Below are 17,428 nucleotides of genomic sequence, written 5' to 3'. Positions count from 1 at the left end.
AGAGCATACACTCTACAGAGCAACCCCTCCCATCGATATCAGTACCTTTTTAGAGGGGATTATACCCATTAAAGTCTCCCAGGATTATAAAGAGAGATGGCAACTGTTCAATGACAGCATCAAGGTCTGATTAACAATGGGCCTTTTCAGAAGACAGGTAGAGAGAATAAACAGTGATGGTATGACCAAAGGAAACATGGATGGCTACGGCCTCCAAGGGTGTGTCTAGTGGTACATGCTGATCAACCAATGACCCCCCTCCATGCACTTCTCCATCACACAGCCCATCATTTCTGTACAGAGAAAACTGCTGTAAGGTGACTGTACTAGCAGGTTTCAGAAATGTTTCCTGTAAGAAAACACATGCAAGATGGTAGAAAGCAATCAATGCTTTGATGTCATCCAGATTACAATGTAAACCTCATCAGTTCCGTTGTATCAAGGTGGCCATTTTTATTTATGTGTAGGTGAATTGGGTAGAGAGCCCTTGTTTTTGACCACATCTTTTTTCTTTATTTTTTTTAATCAAAGGAGGTCTATTGACCTCTATGGATCCTGCCCTGGGTTGATTGAACAGGTCTTTGTTGTTGGAAGAGGATTTTATTGAATGAGGACGTGAACAAATGATCATTTTGCATCTTGGATTGGGAGAAGATGTACCTAAGGAAATGCCCATACTCAGAACCAAAGGAAATGTATCTTGGAGTTTGCTGGAATGAATGTTAGGGACAGAAATTGGTGTTTAAGTTGATTCATCAACTTTTGGAACCATGGAGGTCAAATGACTTTTCATATGGTTTAAAAACAATTATTTTGGAGGCACAGAGAGACCCTTTTGCACTCCTACTGTAATAGTGGAATGAAATGCAGCAGCATACATCCGAGGTAGAGTGGCAGACAGCAACTTCGAGCTTCAGGGTAAGTAATGTTTTGAATCATCTTCAAATGCTGCACCTCTTTTACTTCTAACCATTTAGGGCAAGAATGAAAGTTGGATGGGTGAGAGCCATTGTAACTGATGCAGTGAGGGTCCATTTCACACTGATGAACATTGTTGTCCTTGCCACTGCAATGAGCACACATAAAGGAACCATGACATGATGTATTTGAGTGACTGAACCACTGACACTAGAAACATCTGAGAGGCTTTGGAATGTATGGCCGTACCTTGCAATTAAGATAACCTGTCTTGATGGTGGCAGGTGGACACTATAATGTAAATGTTAAGATGAGAACATTTATCAAAATCATAATTCCATCTTTGTGAGGAGATATTCCTCACTGCAAAAACTCCTTGGGTGGAGAAACCAGCAAGAATATCCGACTCAGGGATGGTCTTCAAATCCCTCTCAACAATAACTTCTCATGACAAATTCAAAGTAGCATGGGGCATAACCTCAATAGGTGTATCCCCAATCACCTTTGAATGTAATTGGAGTTCACTGTGTTTAGATGTGGATGTTTCAACCAATATGTCACCAGAGCAAAGCTTTTTGACTGACTTTGGAGAGTTAGCAAGTCCCTCTAGTCCCTTCTGGAAAAAAAGGGAGACATTTGCCCTAAAGGTTTGTCTGAAAGAGAATGTAATATAAGAAAATGAGGTACAGATGTTACAAATGTTGAAGATTGCTGCTTAGAATCTTCAAGATGTGGTCGTTTACCTATGGACTGTTTTTCACTATTTTATTGAAGTTTTTATTTGGAGGATATATAATAAAAAAAAAGAATGTTTCAGTGCCCACTGACTCCATCCATCATGAAGCCCTATGAAGGAAAACACTACAATGCCAAACAAGGACATGCAGCAACACCAGGGTTTCATGAGCACTATACCCAAACACAAGCATCAGATACAATATCCACAACATCTTTTGAGAACATCTAACACTGGTACTTGGTTGACCTTAGCCTAATTGAACCAGCCGACTGACCTTGGGGGGCCACCCCAAGGCCGCCCATCTACAGGAATTCAAGGCCAAAGTGGTGTGTCAGGGTTGGAACCCTCAACCACCAGGATCCTCTCCACCCCTTCATGGGTTACCACACACAGCAAACATGTGGGTGGATGTTTAGATCCTAGAGAAGGTAAACTGAAAGATCAGAACCTTTCCTGGGAAGTCCCTTCACCATGTTCAGGAATCCACACCGAAGAGACAGAAAATGAAAAATAAAGTATAAATGTTTACCTTAAAACAATTGATATCCTTTTAAGAGGCTCTAGAGATTATGCAAATGAAATATAAAAATTATGACATGAAGAAAAGTATTTGTATACCAAAAGTAAAAATCACCTTGCACTTGATTTGTTAATAGTTTGAATGAGTAACTGCAATAGAAAAATAACAGTCTTAGTACAAACAATTTCAAAACTGCCATTATTTGTGTCCAAGATATTTGTAATCTTTATCAAAATCTTACCCATTTCTGGGTGGATATGTTAAGAAATCTCAAGAGACTTGTACTCCGTAAATTATATAAGCCCAGTGTGAAAGGATTAAAGCAAAATCAAATAAAAGTTGAAAAGTCACAAATCTCAGCAAACTCAAAACATGGTAGTTCACAACAGAGCTAGGATAAAAATAAGAATTCATGATCATAAACATAAAAGGAATTGTTCATGAGGGTGCACTGTACTCCTACTGATGGAGGGTTATGCTGCTTGATTAACTCTTCAAGCAGTCGTGTAAGTTTATGTGAAATTAGGTGGGAATTTTCACAAGGTTGGTAGCTTTCAAGTCTCTGACAGTTCATATTAACTCAAGGGGAAAGAAGCTATTGTGTGTGAAGAGATGAATATTTATTTTGGAATTAAACAAGCCTTGATCTCTTCTAGTCTTCCATTATTGCAATGAATTTACAGCTTACATTTATAATGCTTTGTTTTTAGTCTTTTTTCAGCCAACATGGCTTTTCACTTGCATCCAAGTTTGTTTTTAATCTGAGGAACATGCCTGTCTTGAATATTTAAAAATTTATTATAAAAATTCTCCCCATGTTGATTTGTATTTCCAACTTATTCAATTACCCATTTCACAGCACACAATTCTTGTCTCATCTTTCAAGCATTTGTTTTTTGAAATTTGAAACCAAAATCTAATAATTCAAAATCTCCATATGTGATAAAACATTAAATCTAATTGCACAATGATCATTTTCAATCAAATGTTTCCTAATGTCTACTCTACCATCTAATTATTTATTAGAAGTTAACATTCATAATATGTTCCATAATCAGTTGTTAAAGGAAGCCATACTAACAGTTTCTAAACACCTGTCTCCCTCATCATTTGACTGCCACTTCCTGAAAATGAAATGTCCAATAATTATAATCTCATTAACAACTGAATATTTCATATCTCTAGAGTTTCTCATTAATTTCAGTTTCATGTGCTGGTCTTTAACAAATTTCAACTAAAAGCCTTCTCCCCATACAACTACTAACAGAAACCAAAACATGAAATTTGCTGTTTCTGCTAGTGTTCACTGCCTTTTATTTGAAATATTGTACATCAAAGATGCCTCTTAGTGATAGAAATGGTATTTTCTATAATTTAAAGAAGTTAAGATTAAAAAGAGAATCAGGTTCTGAACACAGATAGTTGTCAGAGTAGCTAGGTATAGAAGTTGTCTGCTCTTGAATGCCAATTTTATTGATATTGCAAAAAATCTTTTTTCTAGATCATTATAGCTGACAACTCATGGAAAAAATCAGCAATATCTAATGCAACCAAAATGGCTGTCATAGAATAGCCATGGATGTCATTGGTTGGTTCCCAGAGATGGAACAAAGTTATGTGTACATGTTATGGTCAGTGGCTACTCCACGACATGAGCTAAGGATTATCTATTGGTTATTTCATGGTTGATACACTGGGTGTATGGTTTGGAGCACAAGTTATGTACAGTGTTGTGTGTGAGGATGATTAATTTATCACCTCCAGTATAATGATTAAGTTGGATGAATGATACAGACTATCAAATATATTCTTGCAAAATTTGTTAATCCCAATCAAACCAACTAAAATGAACACTTACCCCTACATCATGATGATATGCTGCAATTTTAAACAGAGGTCAACACTACATGTAATGTGTGTATAAAAACCTTTACCACCAGTCTAACTTCTAAATTCTGTTTAAAGTTTCACGTTTAGTAAAGGGTTTGTTTTCTGTTTTATTTTTTTTAATTTTGCACAAAGCTACTCGAGGGCTATCTGCGCTAGCCGTCCCTAATTTAGCAGTGTAAGACTAGAGGGAAAGCAGCTAGTCATCACCACCCACTGCCAACTCTTGGGCTACTCTTTTACCAACGAATAGTGGGATTGACTGTCACATTATAATGCCCCCACAGCTGGGAAGGTGAGCATATTTGGTGCAACTGGGATTCGAACCCGCGACCCTCATATTCCGAGTCAAATGCCTTAACACGCTTAGCCATACCAGGCCATTTAGTAAAGGAACTTAAGGTAAAGATGTTAATTTATAAATATAGTTATAAAAGGTATTGTGCAAAAGTGTCAGGACAAAGTTAAAAATTAGATTATAATGGAAGACAAATGAAACATCAAAATTCAATAAATCTTCATATTTGGAACAACAGAAACTCAGTGGAAGTGTTTGAGTTCAGCAAACAGTTAATATTTTTCACTCTAAGTGTCTAATACACTCCCATAAAGTTTCTTTAGAAGTAATGTTTAATTTGTGATGTTTTAGATCTATTAAATCCCAGATCTACTCAGTTGAGTTAAGACTGAAGCTCTGTGGGGGCCACTGCATAATTTTAATGACTATCAGCTTCTTTCTTAACTAAGTATTTTATGAATAGGTTCAATAAATATTTGGGATCATTATCTTCTTGGTAGTAGAATCATTTACCAATAGTATGAAAACCACTGGATGTATCATAACAGATCAGTATCTAATGGTACTTGCACTTGTCCATTATTTCATCTATTTTGCAAATATCTCCTGCCATCTCAGCAAAAAGAAACACTCCTAAAACATCAAACTGCTTCCCCCATGCTTCATAGTAGGTTCTATGCATCAAGGTAAGTGTCCATCATCTTTCTTCTGCTGGATGTACATATAACCTATGCATTAAATTTAAAACTTGGACTCATCTGTCCATAATACACTTTTCCAATTATAAACAGTCCAGTTTTATGTACTTTTTAGAAAATTTCAATCTGTTGACAATATTTAATAATTGAAATAAAGGTTTTTAATTAATACACAACCAAATGTTTCATTCTCTTCAAGTCTTCTGGAAACTTTTCTGTCATTTAGTACAAGAACATATATGTCATGCTTAAGAACAGTGGCAGACTTCCTTCCATCCTAATGACTGTATAAATAAAGATATTTAATATCAGTATCATCAAGTTTAGTTATGCCTCTTCCTATCCTATTTTCAAATTTATCTATCTCAGTCTTACAATCTAGGATGTACTTAATGTTTGCAGAGCACTTTCAGTCTGAAGCAATTTATTGGAATCCATCCAGTATCACATGAAGCTTTTATTCAAATTCTTTGCTCTACTAACAATTCTCTACACTTTTATGAGCTGTGAATTACAATAAAAATTAATATATAGTGTTAAATACTATTTTTATCAAAGTTTATTTGTAAAGTGGAATTAAACTGATTTCTTCTAGCATATACCAGTACCATATGCTAGATCCTTGCTAGCTTCTTTCTATATTGTTAAGACACTAAATGAGATACCACGAAAATTATTTCAGATCCTAAATTTGATCAGTATGTTCATTCATACCTTGGTACAAGTACACTAGAATTCTAATGCATGATACGAATTCTCAATCTGGCTCATTCTACTGATCAACAAGCACTACCACAGTGTTAAAATTTACATCTGTAATGGCATGGAAAAATTAGCCCCATAAAACAGAAATAACAATATATATATTGGTACTCCACAATCAAACTGTACAGATGAAATTAAATAAGCAAAATCACAAGGAAAGACTGCATTAAAAACAGCAAATCCAAATCTTTGACTAATTATACAAGTTTGTAACAATTTAAAAACAAGACAAGACAAGAATAAATTAAACAAAAATAAATAATGTTATTAACACTATTTATCCAGCAGAATTAGAAATTGAAAATACTTCAATATCTAGTACAGAAGTACATTATTTAGATTTAGAAATTAAGATAACTGATAAGGATATCAATATATTTTCGATAAAAGAAAATATATTGCCTTTCCAATTTATGGTTTACCCTCTTTTAATAGTAATGTACCACACTCTTGCATTACAAACATTATAATTTTGCAAGTATCAAAGAGCACTCCTTCCACAAAATTTGACTGCTACCTCTTCAGATATTGTAAAATGTGTAATAAATTAACAATATTTTATCAGTAATGTTGAAATACTGATAGAAATGTTAAAAGTTAATATATTTAATAAAGAAACTTTATATAAAATTATTAAACTATTCTGTAACAAATATAAGAATGTATTCAATGAATATAAAAAATAAAAATTAGAGAATTTTTACTTAAAATTTCTAAACTACAGGGTGTTTGGAAAGTCACTGTGCACTTATATTTATTAACAGACATGTTTCAATATAGAATAAAGGAGGTAAATAAGAATGACAATTATAAACAATGTTGAAAGTCACCCCCCTTGGCATCAATACAGGCTTGGATCCTTCTTATTTTGTTTCTAAACACCACTATCAGTTGCTGGTTTGAAACAGACTGAATAAAATATGATTACAAAACTGCACAGTGACTTTCCAAACACCCTGTATTTGTAGTCATGAATAAGGTCATTTACAAATTGGTACTTTATGTAGATGTACATCTTGCCACGTATAAAGGCTTGTTTAGAACATGATAGTCACAGTAGACTTGTTGAATGGGTGGTGGTTGAGAGCTATACTAGTTTGATTGGATAACTGAATGGGATGCTTGGTGCTGGTATAGTACGTTTGCTATGCTGTCATTTAGTGCCTTTCTACCATATTGGGGGCTGGAATGCTAACTTCAAGAAGTAAGTTTTCAACTTGCCTCCAACTGTTAGTACCTTATTTCCTAATTTTCTTTTTCTTATTTTTATTTCAATTAATTTCTTTTTCTTCTTTACTTGGGAGAGCAATTACCTTTCACAACTGTCTGCAGGCAATGAAGGGCAATATAAATGTGGGACGTTATGGGCTTGAGTACCTACATTTTGACCTCCTAATTTCTATTTCTATATCTGTTGCTACTCTTATTTCTTATGTGAGACTGGCAAACAGAGGTTAAGACTGATAGAGAGCGTATCCCCACAGCAACACGGGTCCTATTTCCACAGTCATCTCCAAAACCTGGGATACATTTTACAATCTCACATTACAGTTCGTACCATAGAACCTTGTTAATTAGTACAGTTTCTTTGTTTAATTTATTCTTGTTTCAGCTTGTTTTTTAAGTTATACCAAACTTATATATGTACATATTAATTAATGTGTATGTGTTATGGTGATATACTATGAGGCATTATAAACATAACAGTTTATATTGAGGTTTGTTGTTAATGATAGTTATTTACGAAATGTGAATTTATTTAAAATTATTTCAATACAAAAACAGTTTTGAAAGAAAGAAATATATGCAATTGAGTATTAAGTGGAAGATGTAATAAGTAAACAATCAAACATTTCAGAAAAAGTGATATATAAAGCAATGCAAGAAAAATTAGGACAACTTAAAAATAAAATTCCATTATGATTTGCATTGTATGAACTACCAGAAACACCACCCTACAGGCAGCTGTTTGTGTAGTAATTACTAACTGCAATACTAGTACAACATTAAAAAAAAAAAAAAGGTTTAGGAGAAGGGAACACATTGAAAAAAAAGGATTTTTCTTAGAAGTACTGCAAGGAAAAAATGTTCAGAACATTGATATAACTGCAACCTCTTTATACTTTAAAAGTAGTATTCTTTATAGATAAAAATAAGTTTAAGAATTCCATTTCTTTAGCACTATATTTTCAAATTACATCAATATAGATATAATCAAACCCTAACATACAGTCCAAGTGAAAGTCGTGTTCTTGTGAGAAGAGTACTTCTATTTAAAATTGTATCCAATTATAAATAAATGTTTGCTGCACACAATTTATTTTACTAATTATGTGAATCTTGAACACCTAGAATTTTCATATTTTATGATTTTTTGTTTCTGGTGTTCAATAGATGGTGAAAGTTTTAGTTATCCAATATAGTAAGATATATATAATGTAAAGGATTTTACCTAACAAATATTTTTATTTATAGTTTTGGTTTATCAATGTTTTTAAGGATTTTTGTTTATGGTGCTATTCAGTAGATGGGGACACATTGCAATTATTATTTCATTTACATACATAGATTTGAACCTCTAATTAAAAAATAAATTTTTATTGTAAGAAGAGTGAATGTCCTCCATTATTAATGTCACTGAGCATTTATTACCTTCAATGTAAGTTAGTGTTAACTGCATTCATAGATGGTGCCATATCCTTATACTAAAAATATTTTTTCTATATCACAACAGACACACAGTGTGGGGGTAAGAGCAGACAAAGCATGTATCTCAGAGAGTGAACTAGCACTCTCTATGGATAATTGTAATGAAAACATTTGACTGCCACTGAAATAATACAAAAGCTCAGCTGAAGTTTCCACTTCAACTGCCACCATAAGGCTGATACAACCTTCTCGAGTTATGCCAACTTCCAACTTTGAACCAGGACCTTTTAACTTCAGTCCTTAAAATACTCCTGCAGCCATTACTATCAATTAATTAATCACATGAAACCCTGTGGGAGGACATTAAGAGGTGGGTGTTATAAGCTAGTATCAAAGAGCACTCCTACTGCTACAAAATTTGGCTGCTATCTCTTCATAAATTCACTTTGACCACAGCATAAGGTATACCACATTTTAAGTATATATATATATTGAGTTATTAAAACTTATACAAAATATTTGACGAGGTAATAATGAATAATGTAATAACATGTTATAAATAAATTGTATGAAAATTAGAATATTTATGTTACTTATCAGAGCTTTCACCTACACAGTTTTTAAATTCATAACCTGGACAAAAGCTTGTATATTATATTTTGTAAAATTTATTTTGAAATTGTTGCTAAACTTTCAAACTAGTAAATTTATATTTCAATACTAAAACAATGTATCATCAATATATTGTTACTTTCTTTTTTTCCTACACAGTATATAACTTTAATTTGTCTTGCTACATAGTCTGTAAACTAGTCTTTCAGCACTAAAGCAGTCATTCAAATTGATACAACTGCTTCAATATCACTGTGGAGGTTGTAAATATTTAGTGGCTCTATGTAGCTTAATAAAATGACAACTCTACTTTTAGGCTTAATAGTTTTGTCCTTGATGCAGTGGTCAGCAAAGTTTAATGGTGCATAACAAAAATATGACTAGTCACTTATATTTAATGCTAAACACACTCAGTGGTTCAACTACTATACATACAAGATGCAAAGTAAATGGAGAAGATTCATGTGATTGTGATGTACAAAGTTGAGATGTCTGACTTTCACAATGTTGCAGAAGTAAAAATTTTGGGGAGAGGTTTGCAATGTTTCTTAAACAATTGAGAAATACAATTCCTGATGGAAAATAAAGTATATATAATTTTTGGCCTGAATGTGTTTGAGTTTTTATATATTTCAAAGCGTCCATGCTCTTTAGCACAAAAATTGCAATAATGATCCACATCTAGAAAGTACTTAAATCATTACCATATTAATACCTTAAAGATCTTTAATGACTGTGACTAAACTTGAGATGCATAATAAATTGTTTTGAATTGTTCAATAAAATCATTATTCTTTTTGTCAAAACCTTACACCAGGGTCAATGAAGTAAACTTCTACTGCATATTTAGATTAAAATAAAAAGTTATTCATTAAAAATTATAACACACCATAACATATTCAAACAAAGACAAGATTAGATCTCCAATACTGTTTTCTCTTGAAAAAAAGATGGAATATTGGGAATCTGAGTTATTTACGACTGTTAAAGGAACTGATAATGTTGATACCTTATCTTTATTTGTAATTATAATTAATGGTGAGAATGGTTGAACTAGGGGATACAAATATAAATTTTGAAAGGATAGGAAATATCTTCAGCTACAACGGTCTTACTTTCTAATAGGGTTAGCCTCTATAATGTAGATGCAGTGAACTTAGTATTTAATTAAGGGAGATTAAGGGAAGAATTAATAAATACTTAAATAAAGGTTGGTTTAAAGTTTTTTGTTGTTTTTAATATTTGATTTTACAGTTTAGTTTAGTAGATGGGACAGCCTAGGTGACCAGAAGGTTCCTTAGTGTCCTTAAATTATGTCTTAATATGTTTCAAGTACACACAAGTATAAAATTTAAAATCCCAACAAATTGTCTTCCTATATGTCATCTTCACTGACTCTAGCTACAAAAACCAATGGAAGTTCACCTAAATGTTGAAATTACAAACAAGTGTTCCACACTCATTATTTTGAAAAACATATTTTTTCATTTGTCATTTACTTTAATAGTAATGCATCACTAAAGAAGAATTTACCATCACCGAGTTACCATACTTCAATTACGTGTTCAAAAGAAAATTGCAATAATTTTTTTAAAGAAAGATTCACAACAATTCTGTATGACTGATGTAACATAGATGTAACACAAATTGCTGTTAGGCTACAATTACAAATTACAATCACTATTAAAAATATAATGATATCATTGGGAATGATAAGGCTTGAATCTAATGATCATGTGATGGCTAGGTTATTAAATTCTGCTTTTTCTTTGGTTTTTAACAATGAATCATTTTTAATCACTTAACAAAGTTTAGAATTAAATGGATAATCAACATGGTTTCACTAGTGGAAAATCATGCCTTACAAATCTTTTGACATTCTCTGAAATAGTTACTGTTTACGTAAACAAAGATAAGTGCGTAGATTTGACATATACGGATTTCCAAAAACCCTTTGGCAAGGTGTGGCATACAAGGTTTATTAAAAAATAAAAAAAGGCCTAGGCTGGATTGAAGAAAGCAGAGCATTGGTACAAACACAGTTCAATCAAACTAGTTTAGTGTCACAAGCATGATATCTCAGAGCTCTGTCTTAGAAACTCTGCTCTTTTTGATTTACATCACCAGTGTAGATGAAGAAATGGTTAATAAATTATTTAGACTTGCTAATATTAACTATAATGCTACTGATTCAGATCATTTCGTGAATTGGGCAAATAAATGGCAAGTGGGTTTTAATTATGATAAATGCAAAATAATGCACATGGGTTATCCATAATTTAAAGGAGTATTATTTGGATGGTTGTAACCTTAATGAATAGTTGATCAGTCTTTTAAGTCATTCAAGCAGAGAGCTATTGCTAGTGGTAAGTCAAATAGGATTTTAGGTTGAATGTAGAAAAATACTGAATACATGTCTTAAGAGGTTATAATTTCTTTGTATAGCTCCTTACCTTAGGAAGGACATTAAATTTTTGGAAAGTGTTGAGAGGAAGGTTACTAGAAACAGAATGGTACGTGGAATAGAAGGATTATCACATGAGAAGAGATTAAGATCTCCAAAATTATTTTCTCCTGAAAATAGAAGTTAGAGGGGATCTGATTAAGGTATTTAAGACTGTAAAAGGAATTGATAGCACTGATGCATCATCTTTTTTCATACCCAACAGTGAGAACAGTATAACTAGGGAACACAAATATACATTTTGGCAATGTAGGAATCATCTTTAGGTAACACAGCTTTATTTTTCTAACAGGGTGATTGGCATCTTGAATGGGATGTCTTCAAGTCTTGGGAGGCAGTAAATTTAAATAAGTTTGAGAGGAAGCTTGACAACTATATGAATGATAAGGGTTGGCCTTAAGATTTTTTATTTATCTATTTGACACTTTTAATTTCTTTTATAGGATGGGGCAGACAAAATAAACTAATACATGTCCCTCGTGTTGACCCTAAAGACTAAACTTATCCAACAGTAAAATATCTTAAAATTTAATGGTAATTGTATTAAATTAAAACTACCACATACATGCAACTGATCCAGATTAAAACTGTCTATGGTAGAGTCGCATTTTTCTCCCAAGATTTGTTTGAACGTTAGTTCCAGTTTCGCACGTTCTTCGAGAGAAAAGAAACTTAAGTACTCTTCCAACTCAAGGTCCTTACTTACTTTCGCTCCCATAATTAACTTCAACGCCTTATTAAATATGTTTTGTAAAATTCGTAATTTAACACGATGTATTTGGTACTGCTTTGCTTAATAAATAATGATATAAAACACTACGCCGTTATTCTTTATACCTATTCTCCAAAAATTTTTTACCCACACAATCAATACTAAAACAACTCAGTATCATGTGAGTAGATAACTAACTTCACAGATGTGAACTCTTTGTTGACAGCAATTTAACACCCTCTGGTGATTAACTGATGGCAAACAAGAAGTTCTATAAAAAAAACAAAAGGGTCGGGGGAAGGAGAGAACGAATGAAAACAAAAAGTAATTAAAACTAAAATAATTTGAAAAAGTTAGAGCTCTCTTACAATTCAGTGATAATATATCCCATGTTTGTCAACAATATGTGGTGACTGCTACTTAAAAACTTACTGAATTGCAAAGTATATAGACATATATGGCCAGGTGGTTACAGCACTCGACTCGTAATGTGAGGGTCGCGAATTTAAATAACTTTAAGGCCACTAAAATAATCAGAAACAGTTAGCAACAATAGCTCAAGCCAGGATTCTTATTTATTAGTTAGACCATGAGGTTACATCTCGTGTGACTAGCTAATTTCCACAATATCTAAAAGACTAAAACATTACTATCTGCACGTCACCACCAGGGGAAGCTTTCATCAGTTTGATTATACATGTATCTTGAACTCCAACGTGTTATCATTTCTAATTTGCCTGTTTACATTACTTTCTTGGGACAATGCACAGATAAAAGCTCTGTTTCATTACAAGTATTCTTTTTCTGTATTTTCAGGGTTCTATAACTTATACGTTTTATAGCTTTCGAAATTAAGGTTTAAACTGACAATCTGGTTTTGCTGTGGCACTTCTTTAACCAATTCTATGTTATCTGACAGTGCTTTATACGAATTATTCAAGGTTTTCAACTTTTTCCTTCGTGCTAAAAAGCCTTCTACCATTTGTCATTTCACCGTTTTCAAGCAATGTTTTGTGATGATTTTAATAACTGGATCCAGAAAAACCCATTGTTAAGATATGAAAAAGTCCTAAACAATTCAAAATGAAGTTAAAATTAAAGAAGCTAAATTGTGTTATGTCGGGAAAACTGCTTAGTTCTCAAAACTTAACTTAATCAAGCTGTTCACCAAAGTTGTTGTTGAGCTGTTCCAGACTGGAAAAACATGTTTATACACTAATAACATTAGTGTCATTCTTCACAAAACACAAGTGCTAACTACCTTGCTAACAACTATTCTAACTTTAAAGTAATACATTTCATATCCTTCAGATATCACCTGACTTGTTAAAAAATTTATCACTGTCTATAGAACAGGTGCTATGTTACAGCAGTTTTTCATATGGGAAAGTACATCACTCCATTGTCAACTGATTCAGTTACATGAACAAGTGGGGATAGAAGAACTCAGTGGTTCTTTAAAGAAATGGCCCCGTATGGCCAGGTGGTTAAGGCACTCGATTCGTAATTAGAGAGTCGCGGGTTCGAACCCCCGTCACACCAAACATGCTCGCCCTTTCAGCCATGGGAGCATTATAATGTGACGGTTAATACTACTATTCGTTGGTAAAAGAGTAGCGCAAGTGTTGGCGGTGGGTGGTGATGACTGGTTGCCTTCCCTCTAGTCTTACACTGCTCAATCAGGGATGGTCAGCACAGATAGCCCTCGAGTAGCTTTGCGCGAAATTCAAAACAAACCAAATTTACCCCTGCAACAATTTACACCGGAATATATGCAAGCAAGAAAAGGAAATAAAAAATTAGACATAGTACATTAAAATGTTAAAATACCATTACATAATTGCATGAAAACTTTTGCAATAAACAATTCATATAATATAAAACAAATCAACTCCTTTTGTGAAATTCACATTAATACACGAAAGTCAAAGTCAATTTGTCCTGCTGAAAGATCCAGTCATTTCCACACAAGCGAGGGCCTTCAGTCAATAAGGATGCTCTCTCCAATATGCCAATGTAGCCAGCTGCTGTTTGAACTTGTATAACCTGAAGCTCCACTGTTCCATGGAAGGAGAAAGCACCCCAGATCATGATGGAACCTCCTCTACTGTGTCGTGTAGAAAATGTCTCCGGTGGGATATCCTTATCGTGCCAGTAACGTTGGAAGCCATCTGGACCATCCAGGTTAAATTTTTTCTCATCAGCGAACAAAACCTTCTTCCAGTTTTCTACATCCCATATTTGGTGCTTCTCAGCAAAGTTTAACCGAGCTGTTTCGTGGTGTGGAAGGAAGCGTGGCCTTTAAAGACGTTTACGGTTTTTAAAGCTTTTCTCTCGTAGATGCCGTCTTATTGTTCTTGAGCTGCATTCTGTGTCCATAAGGGCCTTAATCTGGTTCGACGATCGGCTGATGTCTTGCTGGACAACCCGTCGAATCCTCCTGCTCAACACCGAATAAATTTTCTTAGGCCGACTGCTTGAAATCCTCGTTCCGTATCCCTCAGGGTCTTTTAAGAAACTTGCAATAGCAGTTTTACTACGCCCAATCTCACCAGCGATGGCACTTTAAGAGAGACCTTACTTTTGCAGCTCGACAATTCTGCCACCTTCAAACTCTGTCAACTTTCCAGCCTTTGCCTTGTTTTTACCCAGTGTAACACAAGAGATGTCAGTGGGAGATGTTGACAACGCTAATGCTTGAACACAAATGACTAAATTTCGTTACGTGTTTACCGATTAACGCTTCGTTTCAGTATGGTCTTAAACTATTGACCAACTGGTATTTAGGCTAATTTCACTGTGTTCACATTTTCCCTATTAAATGCTGAAAATGTTTTTTTTCCCTTTTCTTATTGCCATCTTTCGAAGCTCTACTCAAATAAGTGGTTGAGTCTAACAACGCAAAATGCATATTTTTTCTTTATGTTCATTGGCTTAAGATTTTCACAGATAAGCTAGTGCAACACAATATTGATACAACGACCAGGCGATCTCTATCGGATGCAGCCCGGTATGGCCAAGCGTGTTAAGGCAGGCGACTCTTAATCTGAGGGTCGCGGGTTCGCATCCCCGTCGCGCCAAACATGCTCGCCCTTTCAGCCGTGGGGCATTATAATGTTACGGTCAATCCCACTATTCGTTGGTAAAAGAGTAGCCCAAGAGTTGGCGGTGGGTGGTGATGACTAGCTGCCTTCCCTCTAGTCTTACACTGCTAAATTAGGGACGGCTAACACAGATAGCCCTCGAGTAGCTTTGTGCGAAATTCAAAAAACAAACAAACTCTGTCGGATGCTCTTTGTAATGAAATACCTGATGAAATAGAAATTTTAAGGCAATGTTAGAAGCTGGAATGAGCAATCTTTCAGTTCAGCCTATTTTTCATCAATGGCAATTTTTGAAGAAGAAGAATGGCTCAAACTGCTTCTGCATAGACATCAGAAAGCTGAACCTTGTGGCAAAGTTCAATGCTAAAAGTATGGGCAACCAAGAGGCTATATGACAAAAATAGATGGGACCAGGCTTTTTTTGAAGATCAACCTCTGTAAAATTATTGGCAGATCGCAATGGATACAGTATCTAAAGAGAAGATAGCATTTTTGATACCAGGTTCGTAGATGATGGACATGTTAGGAAGTTTGACGATAGTTAGAATGCTAGGCCTCAACAAACCATTCGTTGCTCAACTTGATACTTCAGACACAGGAATTGAAGCAGTACTCATACAAGAACATGAACACAAACTATTACCAACAATGCATTTAGTAAAATGCTGTTTAGTAGTGATATGAACTAGCACTATTCTTTGATTGAGCGTGAGTGTATGGCTATAATATTTGTCGTCCAGAGGTTGTAGAACTACTTATATGGGGAGGAGTTCATCATCCATATTGACCATCATCTATTTAGATACTTTCAGCAGAGGTGCAAAAGTGACACTTTGAAGATCGTGAGGTGGGCACTGTACCTCCAGAACAACAGCACTGAAGCCATCAAGGAGACTACAAATGTTGAAACAAACTGTAGGTGTAATAATAATCAGTGATGTCGAGAAAACCCACTTGTAGAGAAATATATATGCAAAAACGGCTCGTTTTGTGAACCTGACGATGACCGAAGAAGGTCGAAACGTTGTTCGCTCTTCTATGTAAAATATTTTCTCAACCCAAACGAGCCGTTTTTGCATATAAACTGTAGGTGTGTTTGAACTGAAAACAACCTCTGTATATAGAGAGGGATAAGAGGGACTGTAAGAGGGACTTATTGTTGGATATACAAAACTGTTTAAGGTAAGAGTTATTACTTATTTCATTTAATGATTATTTAGTTCTCAAAACAAGAATGTTAGAAGCTAATTATTTTAAAATGATAGTTATAGCAAATTTCATTATGTAACTTGTAAGAGTTGTACATTGTCCGCGTAGTTCTGTTGTTGAAATTTTACGTCACAACTCAAACCTTAAGATTTTTCTCCTTGCCTTAAATGAATATGGGTACATCACAGCTTGTAAAAAGTTCTAGGCCTCAGTTCGGCAATATATATATACAGGCGACAATGTGAGCACAAGTTAAGTCAGAAAACGTTTATCTAGTGAAAGTGAAGTTTGTTTGTTCGTTTGAATTTCGCGCAAAGCTACACGATGGCTATCTGCACCAGCCGTCCCTAATTTATCAGTGTGACATTAGAGGGAAGACAGCAACACCCACCACCAAGTCTTGGGCTACTTTTTTACCAACGAATAGCGGGATTGACCGTCACATTATAACGCCTCACAGCTGAAAAGGCAGGCATGTTTGGTGTGATGGGGATTCGAACTTGGGACCCTCAGATTAGGAGTAAAATGTCTTAACCACTTAACCATGCCGGGCCAAAAGTGAAGTTAGAGTGCATGATTGCTAGTTTAACTATAAATAGCAATACTTAAAGTGAGTTTCACAGTTGTATTGTAATAATGGAGGTAAAGTAGAATAATTTGTGTTGTCAAAAAGTGTTCTAGAGTAATTGAACTCACGTGTGAGGATTTTAAAACAAAGAAAACGTTTGTTTGAAATTCTCGATACAAGTGTGGTAACCAGGGTTTGCAATAGTACTGATAGTACCAAGTTGCGGATAGTGGTACTAGTATTCGAGTATCCCTAATAATATGGCTTCGCAGTTAGAAATTCAAC

The 17,428-nt window shown here is 34.4% G+C and overlaps 1 protein-coding gene across 2 annotated transcripts in view; it reads right to left on the bottom strand.

Annotated features, from left to right (window-relative positions):
• Positions 1–12,492, bottom strand: part of LOC143237664 (MTOR-associated protein MEAK7-like) — a 78,556-nt gene extending 66,064 nt beyond the window's left edge. Inside the window, exon 1 of one of the 2 annotated variants that reach the window (XM_076477167.1) lies at positions 12,116–12,492. In XM_076477167.1, coding sequence (XP_076333282.1) covers positions 12,116–12,268 — 153 coding nt within the window. In that variant the 5' untranslated portion in view covers positions 12,269–12,492. The remainder of the gene's footprint in view (positions 1–12,115) is intronic. The other variant, XM_076477166.1, reaches the window with a different exon arrangement.
• Positions 12,493–17,428: the final 4,936 nt, after the last annotated feature.

The sequence above is a fragment of the Tachypleus tridentatus genome, chromosome 13 (genome assembly GCF_004210375.1).
Source record: "Tachypleus tridentatus isolate NWPU-2018 chromosome 13, ASM421037v1, whole genome shotgun sequence".
NCBI lineage: Eukaryota > Metazoa > Arthropoda > Merostomata > Xiphosura > Limulidae > Tachypleus > Tachypleus tridentatus.
Note: the sequence above shows the minus strand (reverse complement) of the source record. Positions and strands in the feature narration are given on the sequence as shown.